Raw genomic sequence first — 11,374 nt, forward strand, 5'->3', positions numbered from 1 at the left:
TCATGTATTGCGTGAAAGTTGAAAAAGTTTGAGAATACTAAAGTATGAAACAATTGCTTGGCTTGTCATCGGGGTTGTGCATGATTTGAACATTTTGTGTGACGAAGATGGAGCATAGCCAAACTATATGATTTTGTAGGGATGAACTTTCTTTGGCCATGTTATTTTGAGAAGACATGATTACTTTGTTAGTATGCTTGAAGTATTATTATTTTCATGTCAATATTAAACTTTTGTCTTGAATCTTTCGGATCTGAACATTCATGCCACAATAAAGGAAATCACAATTGTAATTATGTTAGGTAGCATTCCACATCAAAAATTCTGTTTTTATCATTTACCTACTCGAGGACGAGCAGGAATTAAGCTTGGGGATGCTTGATACGTCTCCAACGTATCTATAATTTTTGATTGTTCCATGCTATTATATTATCCATCTTGGATGTTTTATATGCATTTATATGCTGTTTATATGATTTTTGGGACTAACCTATTAACCTAGAGCCCAGTGCCAGTTTCTGTTTTTTTCCTTGTTTTTGAGTTTTACAGAAAAGGAATACCAAACGGAGTCCAATTGATGTGCCAATTTTTGATGATTTTTTACGGACCAAAAGAAGCCCCCGGAGTAAAAGAGTTGGGCCAGAAGAGTCCCGAGCCATCCACGAGGGTGGAGGGCGCGCCCTACCCCCTGGGTGCGCCCTCTATCTCGTGGATGACTCGGAGACCCCCCCCCTGACGTGAGACCAACGCCAAAAATTCCTATAAATACAGAAACCCCCAGAAGGAAACCTAGATTGGGAGTTCCGCCACCGCAAGCCTCTTTAGCCACCAAAAACCAATCGGGACCCTGTTCCGGCACCCTGCCGGAGGGGGGATCCATCACGGCTGGCCATCTTCATCATCCCGACGCTCTCCATGACGAGGAGGGAGTAGTTCACCCTCGGGGCTGAGGGTATGTACCAGTAGTTATGTGTTTGATCTCTCTCTCTCTCTCTCGTGTTCTTGATTTGGCACGATCTTATGATGTTTCTCCCCCTCTACTCTCTTGTAATGGATTGAGTTTTCCCTTTGAAGTTATCTTATCGGATTGAGTCTTTAAGGATTTGAGAACACTTGATGTATGTCTTGCATGTGCTTACCTATGGTGACAATAGAATATTCACATGATCTACTTGATGTATTTTTTGGTGATCAACTTGTTGGTTCTGTGACCTTGTGAACTTATGCATAGGGGTTGGCACACGTTTTCGTCTTGACTCTCCGGTAGAAACTTTGGGGCACTCTTTGAAGTTCTTTGTGTTGGTTGAATAGATGAATCTGAGATTGTGTGATGCATATCGTATAATCATACCCACAGATACTTGAGGTGACATTGGAGTATCTAGGTGACATTAGGGTTTTGGTTGATTTGTATCTTAAGGTGTTATTCTAGTACGAACTCTAGGATAGATCGAATGGAAAGAATAGCTTCGTGTTATTTTACTACGGACTCTTGAATAGATCGATCAGAAAGGATAACTTTGAGGTGGTTTCGTACCCTACAATAATCTCTTCGTTTGTTCTCCTCTATTAGTGACTTTGGAGTGACTCTTTGTTGCATGTTGAGGGATAGTTATATGATCCAGTTATGTTATTATTGTTGAGAGAACTTGCACTAGTGAAAGTATGAACCCTAGGCCTTGTTTCGAAGCATTGCAATACCATTTGTGCTCACATTTATCATTAGTTACCTTGCTGTTTTTATATTTTCAGATTACAAAAACCTATATCTACCATCCATATTTCACTTGTATCACCATCTCTTCGCCGAACTAGTGCACCTATACAATTTACCACTGTATTGGGTGTGTTGGGGACACAAGAGACTCTTTGTTATTTGGTTGCAGGGTTGTTTGAGAGAGACCATCTTCATCTTACGCCTCCCACGGACTGATAAACCTTAGGTCATCCACTTGAGGGAAATTTGCTACTATCCTACAAACCTCTGCACTTGGAGGCCCAACAACGTCTACAAGACGAAGGTTCTGTAGTAGACATCAATAAACCTTAGGTCATCCACTCGAGGGAAATTTGTTGTTGTCCTACAAAACTCCGTGCTTGGAGGCCAACGGTACAAGAATAAAATTGGGTAGTACACATCATGACCTTATAGTGAAGGTCGTCATACATTTGACAAAGTTACACGATGATGTTTTCTAAATATGTTCAGTCTCTTTGTTGGAGTGCGGATTACATCCTATGAGAGGGTCATCTTGTGTCAGCCTAACGTATGGAATATTTAGAGTGTCACCGCGTCCAGAGTCCCACGACCCCCGGGTAGTTCGGGTCTTAGAAGGTCCCTCAGACTCCGAATTTCATCCTTCATAACTATTTGAAGACGGCTAGTAGGGGAGAGTGACCCTCCTCTTGAGTTTATTCTAGGGGTCTTACATAGCCAAGGGGTCCTTGACAAAAGAGCAAGACTACCCTTGAAGTACTGGGTAACTTTTCATCCTTTTGGTCATATGTTCTTTCATGTGGGAATAACTTCTGATGGTTAGGTTCTTGCAGTGGAACCAGACCATCGGAGTTCAAGTCCTACACTTGGCACCCATGCTTGCATTTTTCTATATTTATTTCAGTTTTTTCGGCAATGTTCGTTCAGTGAAGGAGATGTTCTCGTCGACCATGGGGCACATGTGGTGACATTGGATTTATTTCATACTTTTCTGTGACATTCATTCAGTGGGAAGAGAGATTCTCGTAGACTATGAAACATCTCTTGATTTCATTAATCTTAAATTGTTTGTTGTGCCGTCTTAGAATCTCGAACGTACTCATATGGGTAAGAGATGCGTGCGTGCATTTATAGGCATGAGAGCAACTGATACGTCTCCAATGTATCTATATTTTTTTATTGTTCCATGCTATTATATTATCTGTTTTGGATGTTTTACATGCATTAATATGCTATTTTATATTATTTTTGGGACTAACTTATTAACCTAAAGCCCAGTGCCAGTTTCTGTTTTTCCCCTTGTTTTTGAGTTTTACAGAAAAGGAATATCAAACGGAGTCCAAACGGAATAAAATTTTACGATGATTTTTCTTGGACCAGAAGACACACGTGGGACTTGGAGATCAAGGCGGAAGAGTCCCGAGGCGACTACAAGGGACCAGGGCGTGCCCCAGGGGGCGTCCCCTGCCTTGTGTGTCCCACGGGAGTCCTCCAACCCTAATCTTTGGCCTATAGATTCAGAAATATTCCCAAACCAACAGAAGCATCCACCAAAATACTTTTTCACCGCCGTAACCTTCTGTACCCGTGAGATCCCATCTTGGGGCCTTTTCCGGCACCCTGCCGGAGGGGGATTCCATCATGGAGGGCTTCTACATCAACTCTATTGCCCCTCCGATGAAGCATGAGTAGTTTACCACAGACCTACGGGTCCATAGCTAGTAGTTAGATGGCTTCTTCTCTATCTTTGATTCTCAATACCATGTTCTCCTCGATGTTCTTGGAGATCTGTCCGATGTAATATTCTTTTGTGGTGTGTTTGTCGAGATCCGATGAATTGTGGATTTATGATTAGATTATCTATGAATATTATTTGAATCTTCTCTGAATTCTTATATGCATGATTTGATATCTTTGTATTTAATTTCTTTTCGAATTATTGGTTTGGTTTGGCCAACTAGATTGGTTTTTCTTGCAATGGGAGAGGTGCTTAGTTTTGAGTTCAATCTTGCGGTGTCCTCACCCAGTGACAAAGTAGGGGTAGCGAGGCACGTATTGTATTGTTGCCATCAAGGGTAAAAGGATGGGGTTTTCATCATATTGCTTGAGTTTATCCCTCTACATCGTGTCATCTTACTTAAGATGTTACTCCGTTCTTTATGAACTTAATACTCTAGATGTATGCTGGATAGCGGTCGATGTGTGGAGTAATAGTACTAAATGCAGGCAGGAGTCGGTCTACTTGACACGGACGTGATGCCTATATGCATAATCATTGCCTTGGATATCGTCATAACTTTGCATTTTTCTATCAATTGCTCGACAGTAATTTGTTCACCCACCGTATTATTTGCCTTCAAGAGAGAAGCCTCTAGTGAAACCTATGGCCCGAGGTCTATTTTCCATTATATATTTTCAGATCTATAAAACAAAAATACCAAAATATCTCGCTGCAATTTAATTACTTTTATTTTATTTTATGTTTTAGTAATCTTTTACATCTATCTCTATCAGATCTCACCTTTGCAAGTGAGGGGTGAAGGGATTGAAAACCTCTTTATCGCGTTGGGTGCAAGTGTTTGATTGTTTGTGCAGGTGCATAGATTGGGGACTTGCTTGTATCTCCTACTGGATTGATACCTTGGTTCTTAACTAAGGGAAATAATTATCTCTACTTTCTGCATCAACCTTTCCTCTTCAAGGGAAAAACCAATGCAAGCTCATGAAGTAGCAGCAACTCCAACGCGCCGACCCATTTCGTCCGTGCGCGTCCGTTTAGGTCGGCTCGGACAGAAAAGCCAGCCCAACGCGCCGACCCAAATGGACGCGCGTCCGCTTTTCGTCCGCCTGCTGACTCATTCTCGGCCCAATTTTCAGCCTCATTTGCGTCGGTGGAGACACGAAGGGGACGCGCGTGGCGCGCGCCTACTCCTCCCCTGGCCCGTTAGTCGGTGGCACATTGGCAATCCTCTCCCACCCCATATCGACAGCAAACCCTCGCCCGCCCCCGCCCCGTCGCCGCAGCCGCCCATTTTTCCGGTGCCTCTGCCAGCAACCGGTGTCGACACACCTGCCCCTAACACCGCCACCTCCCACGTCGCCGCCGCCACCGCCTCGCCGCCGGGGCACCGAAGCTTCCCACCCTACCCCCCGACGCCGCCGCGAGCAGGAAGTCGCCTCCCCGCCCCGGCCAGCTCCTTTGTCCGACAACGCCCGCTGTCCTGACGCCGGCACGCTCGTCGGACGCTGCCAGGCTAGCCACCTGGTCCAAGGGAGGCATGCATCTCTTCGTCGGCCAGCTTCTTCATCGACCCCCGCAAGCTGTTTGGCAGTTTGCCAGGTACAAAATGGACTCCGCCGACGAGTTCTTTTTCCACATTTTCCTTTGCGACTCCGACGATTCCTCGTCCGATGATGAGGAGGAGATCTTGGCTACCGTGTTGGTCCATGACCACCTTAATAGGCAGCGGCCGTTGTTCCGTGGCTCGATCCTAGGGCACCTTCCGGCATTGAATCACAACCGAGAGAGCAGCCATTTCCTTCTCTGGAAGGACTACTTTGACAGAACTAACCTGCTGTTCAAACATCAGAAATTCCGGCGGCGTTTCCGTATGGGTAGGCATCTTTTCAACTGTATTAGAGAGGGGGTGGTCGGATACGATAATTATTTCGAGTGCAAAGAGGATGCCCTTGGAAAGATTGGCTTCTCATCTTATCAGAAATGCACTGCGGCCATCCGGATGCTTGCATACGGAGTGCCCAGTGATCTCATTGATGAGTACGTCTGTATGAGCGAGTCTACATGCCTAGACTCCATGTACAAGTTCTGCAAGATTGTGATTGCTGTGTTTGGCACTGAGTACTTGAGAGAGCCGACTGCTCAAGATACAACCCGCTTGTTGACGACGAATGCCAGCAGGGGTTTCCCATGGATGCTTGGCAGCATAGACTGCATGCACTAGGAGTGGAAGAACTGCCCTTCTGCTTGGCAAGGGCGGTATAAGGGTCATGCCAGGGCTTGCATTGTCATACTTGAGGCCGTGGCCTCACAAGATCTTTGGATCTGGCACTCTTTCTTTGGCATGGCCGGATCGCACAATGATATCAACGTGCTTCAACGCTTGCCAGTGTTTGCAAGGCTTGCCGAAGGCAACAACCCGCCAGTGAATGTTACCATCAACGGTCACAACTACGACAAATGATACTACCTAGATGACGGTATCTATCCTCAGTGGATCACTATTGTGAAGACAATCCTCAACCCTGTTGGAGAGAAGAGGAAAAGATTTGCCCAAGAGCAAGAGAGTGCTAGGAAGGACATCGAGCGTGCCTTTATTGTTATGCAATCTCGATGGGGCATTGTTCGGTATCCTGCTAGGACTTGGAGCACCAAGAAGTTATGGGAGGTGATGGCTGCTTGTGTGATCATGCACAATATGATCGTAGAGGATGAGCGTCCGGAACGTATCTATGATCAAGAGTTTCATTTCAGGGTGAGAATGTTGTGCCTGAGCATGGAGGAACGGCAACCTTTTGCACAGTTCATCTAATTTCATCATGAAATGCGTGATTGGGAAACTCACATGCAGCTGCAAAATGATTTGGTTGAGCATATGTAGGCTCATGTTGACAATCAATAGATCTATCTTTTTTCACATGTATTTGAGACAATTTAATTTTTATTCAACTTGTAAAACTATGATATTTTTGTTTGCTTGTGAAACTATGTAAAATGTGTGCATATTTGTTGAAAAACGGTGGCCAGTAGGCCGATCCAAATGATAAAGACACCGAGCGGACGGCATATCAAATAGATAAAAAAAATGGACAAAATAGCCGTCCCTCTGACCATTCAATCATATAGATTGGTTGGCGAGTGTAGACTGTTGCTAGTCGGATGAATGACTCGCTCAGTTGGGACCTACGTGTGCAGTTGCACGCCACGCAAAAAGTAGGTATTGTTGCAAAATGTGTCTATGTACAAACCAACGACCGGCACGACAGCATCGTTCCAGAACGTACCGGAAGAGCAACCCCACGGCACCTACACCGCGTTCGCGTCCAGGTGAGGCCGGCCGGCAGACCCCATCCATCCATGGAGCATCACCCGAATCGACGTGTCGAATCCACATTTACCGCCGCACAAGCTCGCACCAATGACTTCGCTCGCTTTCCCCTGCCGCGCGTCACCACTGACGCCCGCCTCCATTTCCCCTCCCGTCCCGTCGCCGTGTATAAAGATCCGCCGCTCGCGACGAGCTGCTCCCCATCGCCGCCTCATCGCCGCCAGGAGTTCGAGCTCCCCCCGAACCGTCGCCATGGCCGCCGCCGCTGCCGCTGCCGCACCGGTCATGTGAGCAGGCCGAGTCGCGGCGCAGAATCTACTGCGCTTCATTCTCGATTAAATTATTCGAATCGTTTCTCTGCTGTGTTTTTAACTTGGCGTTTGTTTCTCTGCTCCAACGTGCGCAGCTCCCCGAAAGAAAATCTGCCCCCTTCGCTGACCTCCACCTCCGAGCCCCCTCCACTCTTCGACGGCACCACCAGGTGAATTTGGACAAGACATATGAGAGATCAAATTGCATTGCAGATACTATCATCTTGTGGGTTGTCACTTCTGCATAAATCAAGGGTTAACCTGCTACGTATTTCTTTTCTTTTTTCATGTCTCGTGAAGGTTGTATGTTGCATATCACTGCCCGTATGCGCAGCGCGCTTGGATTGCCAGGAACTACAAGGTAACTTCTGTTCTTTGATTTGTTGATGTTCTTCGAACAGAAATCGTACTTTTGTTGCTGCTGTGCAAGCAACACTGAATTATTTTTACACCCAAATGAAAGCTAATGGTTTTTCTTGTCCAGGGTTTGCAAGACAAGATCAAGATAATCGGGATCGATCTCGCAGACAGGCCGGCTTGGTACAAGGAGAAGGTTTACCCACAGAACAAGGTATGGTGAATCTCAACTCTGCCCCACGGTACGATATCTTAACACTGTTTCAGTTCATCATCTCCACACTAAATTGGCAGGTGCCTTCACTGGAGCATAACAACGAGGTGAAAGGAGAAAGCTTGGATTTGGTCAAGTACATTGACAGCAATTTCGATGGCCCAGCATTGCTCCCTGATGTAAATATTTTTAACCATCATGATCATGATTCATGGTAACCAGGGAGAGCAATTTCTCAGTGGTTTTAACGCTTGCATTCATAAATTGGCAGGATTCTGCAAAGAAGCAGTTTGCCGAGGAGCTGCTTGTGTACACCGACGAGTCCAATAAAGCACTATACTCATCCATAACCTCCAAGGGAGATGTGGCAGAGGAAACTGGTAAAAGAGCAGAGCCATACCTGTAACTTGTCTAATCATCTACTCCCTCCGTCCGGGTGTATAAGTCATCTTAGGAGTAGCACCATGACCTAGGTGGCTGTAGATTGGCTGAGGAGGAGCACCGCGACCAGCTTAATTTCCAATCAGAGCGCTGCACAAAAGGAAGCAAAATCAGCATTTAATAGGATGTCTTTTCAGCTCTCCATGCAGGCCCACGTACGTGATACTCCAGCCGCGATCAACGCCCAGCATGCAAAACTGTCTTCAATATCCTGCCTAACCAACGCCCAGCCGCGATGCATGCATTTGCCGTTCTCGTGCGAGCGCCTCCTCTTCCTCCCCGCGCATCTTCTTCCTCGGCGCGCCTCCTCTGGCCGAAAATTTTCAGTCCAAATCTTCCTCCCGCGTATCCTCCTTCCTCCCCGCGCCTCCTTTAGCTCCAAATTTTTGGTTTTAGATCAACCGCGCGAAGCTGTGAAATACATCTATAAATAGGTTACCCCATGGCTGCAACTTCTCACATTCATCTTCCTCCTCCCGTCAATGGTGATGTTCGATCTCAACGAGCCACCACCAGTAGATGAAGTAGTGGAGGATGGAGCAGGCCGTGGTGGAGAGGATGGAGGAAGCTGGCCGCCGCCACCAGAAGCGCTGGTGGTAGGTGCTCGAGATCGAGGCACAGCAGATGACGTCGTCCTAGGTGGTCGCCGGCCGCCACCTCTAGGCATGGCAGGCCGTCCGCGTGGCGGCTTCTTCTATACCAGCGGTGATACGACGCCGGGGCTCCCACCGCTCGGCCTAGTTCGTCGTCCTCGCGCCATTTATACTCCAAGCATCGGCGATGCAGCGTCGGACATGCCACCGTCCGGCCTCCTTGGACGAACCATGCCAAGCTTTACGATAGGCACGGCAGGAAGCGAGCCAGTCGTCCCCGTGCGCCGCGTTGGGCTGTCCCGTAGGCCTCGCGGCGGTTGTACCGGTGAGGCAGGATCCAGTCGTGGTGGCGGGAGCAATCGGGCACGAGGTGCAGTCCGTCCTCGCGGTGGTGCATCTAGTGGCTCCGCTATGGGCGGGAGCAGCGTTGAGGGATCTGCCGTCCAAGGTCTGTACCTTGGCGACGGCCTGGAGGAGCAGAACGGGCACAGGCAGGAGCATGGCGGCGGTGGTACGGGTCGTGGCGGCGGGATTAATTTGGTACGAGGTGCAGCCCGTCCTCGGCGTCCTCGCGGTGGTGCATCAAGTGGGTCGGCTACAGGCGGATGCTTCATTACGTGCACGTCTTCGCCACCAACCTGCACCCCAACGTTGATTGTGCGAACTTTCTTCTTCCATGTTCCGGAGAGGAGCAACTCATGGTTCGCTTCAATCCATTTGCTCTCCCTCTCCGCACAACCGGAGCTCCACGTCAAAGATTCTTCCGTCATGGCGAACGGATCTTGTGTCTCCGCATCCGGGTCCACAAAAGGAACATCATCCAACTTATGTACACGTACATACTCCATCTCACCAATCCCTGCAATCATCTGCTGCTGGACAAACTCCTCCTCCATGGTGCAGTTTTTTTCCTCCATGGCGCCCATCTGCTGCTGGACAAACTCCTCCTCCATGGCGCCCATCTTCTTCTCCATGGCGCCCATCTGCTGCTGGACGTCCTCCTCGTCCATGCCTCTCTTCCTTGCCTTCACGATCTGATCCTTCATGGCGCCCATCTTCTCCTCCATGGCGCCCTTCACCTTGCTGCAAGTCTTCTCCATGGCGCCCTCCTCCTCGTCCATGCCTCTCTTCCTTGCCTTCACGATCTGATCCTTCATGGCGCCCATCTTCTTCTCCATGGCGCCCATCTTCTCCTCCATGGCGCCCTTCACCTTGCTGCAAGTCTTCTCCATGGCGCCCGCATCCTCCCTCATCTCCATGGATCCAATCTGGAAACCTTCTCCTTCCATGGCGAACAGCCTGCTTTTTCTCTCCTACCCCGTGTTTCCTTCTGCCATGGCTTATAAAGGATGGGAAGAACAGCATGCACGGCATGCAGATTTCGTTTCACACTAGAGAAGAGGTAAAACGGGAGGAGAGGGGTTTCCACGTGGGGAGAACGAGGCAGCGGAGGGAATCGAGGAACAAACAGAACGCTCGTTAATGAGGCTGGGAGGGTAACGAGGAGAATTTAATGTTACACGCCTAAACGTTTTGGGAAAATCTGGTTTTCGTAAGATGACTTATACACCCGGACGGAGGGAGTACTCCCTTCGTCCCATAATATAAGAACGTTTTCGACATTAGTGTAGTGTCAAAAACGTTCTTATATTATGGGACAGAGGGAGTAATAAGTTCTACACTAATGTTCATATATTAGACAAGTAATAAGTTCCATTGGCCATTATAACTTCTTATGCATTATCTTCCATTAGTTGCTGCGCTGGATAAAATAGAAGCGGCCCTGGGAAAGTTCAGTGATGGACCTTTCTTCCTTGGCCAGTTCAGTTTGGTATGTCACGTCAATCCGGGAATCCTTATACTTCCATTTCAGAAGAATTGTGTTCACATGTTGACTTGTTGCGATGTTCATTTCTGCACAGGTGGACATTGCATATGTGCCATTTATCGAAAGGTTTCAGATATTCTTTTCTGGTATCAAAAACTATGATATCACCAAGGACAGACCTAACATTCAGAAATTCATCGAGGTAAGTCTGAATGTCGCGGGATGTGACTATACCACATTGTTCTGTTGTGTTTAAAGTAAATTCACATTTTTCTGCAAATGTTGTAGATAGTCTCATGCAAATCAATTTCCTTCGCAATTCTTTGCTGTCGAGAAGGCAACTTAATCGATATGTTACAGGAAGTGAACAAGATCGATGCGTACACGCAAACGAAACTGGACCCACAATTTCTGCTTGAACACACAAAGAAGCGGCTTGGGGTAACAACATATTCCCTGATTTTCCAGCCTTGATTCATTTTCAAACCATTTTGCACTTACAAAATTCAACTTCCAGATTGAGTGAAGATGTGACCAAGGATGACCAAGAGGCCAGGGAACTACTGCAGCATGGAAGATGAAGATGAAGACACTCAGGAGTGTGCTTGCTTGCTAGTACTATATACTATACTTTGAATAAAAAGATGCATGCTACTAAGGCCCTGCCTTTTGAGAATAAATTAAGTGGTTGTTTTGTGATTATAGTCTTTTTAGGCGTTCTGTGATTGTGGTTTGACAGTGTACAATATTGTGAGTATGTACGTGCAATTAATATACTGCCTAATATCAATTATCCTAGTACCTAGTATATGCATGCAATTAATATTCTGTTTAATATCAACGTGCA

At 47.1% G+C, this 11,374-nt stretch overlaps 1 protein-coding gene across 2 annotated transcripts; it reads left to right on the forward strand.

The window, feature by feature from the left end:
• The first annotated feature begins 6,795 nt into the window (after nt 1-6,795).
• Nucleotides 6,796-11,317, forward strand: LOC123097837 (protein IN2-1 homolog B). 2 transcript variants are annotated; one of them, XM_044519678.1, is made up of 10 exons: nt 6,796-7,070; nt 7,190-7,264; nt 7,395-7,455; nt 7,579-7,665; nt 7,746-7,844; nt 7,937-8,045; nt 10,454-10,530; nt 10,622-10,729; nt 10,816-10,968; nt 11,045-11,317. In XM_044519678.1, the coding sequence occupies exons 1-10, from the start codon at nt 6,874-6,876 to the stop codon at nt 11,051-11,053; spliced, it is 975 nt and encodes a 324-aa protein (XP_044375613.1). In that variant the 5' UTR covers nt 6,796-6,873; the 3' UTR covers nt 11,054-11,317. The 2 variants fall into 2 exon arrangements, with proteins under 2 accessions (XP_044375613.1, XP_044375614.1); XM_044519679.1 differs by having other exon boundaries at nt 6,797-7,070; nt 10,888-10,968.
• Nucleotides 11,318-11,374: the final 57 nt, after the last annotated feature.

Source organism: Triticum aestivum, chromosome 4D (genome assembly GCF_018294505.1).
Source record: "Triticum aestivum cultivar Chinese Spring chromosome 4D, IWGSC CS RefSeq v2.1, whole genome shotgun sequence".
In the NCBI taxonomy this organism is placed as follows: domain Eukaryota; kingdom Viridiplantae; phylum Streptophyta; class Magnoliopsida; order Poales; family Poaceae; genus Triticum; species Triticum aestivum.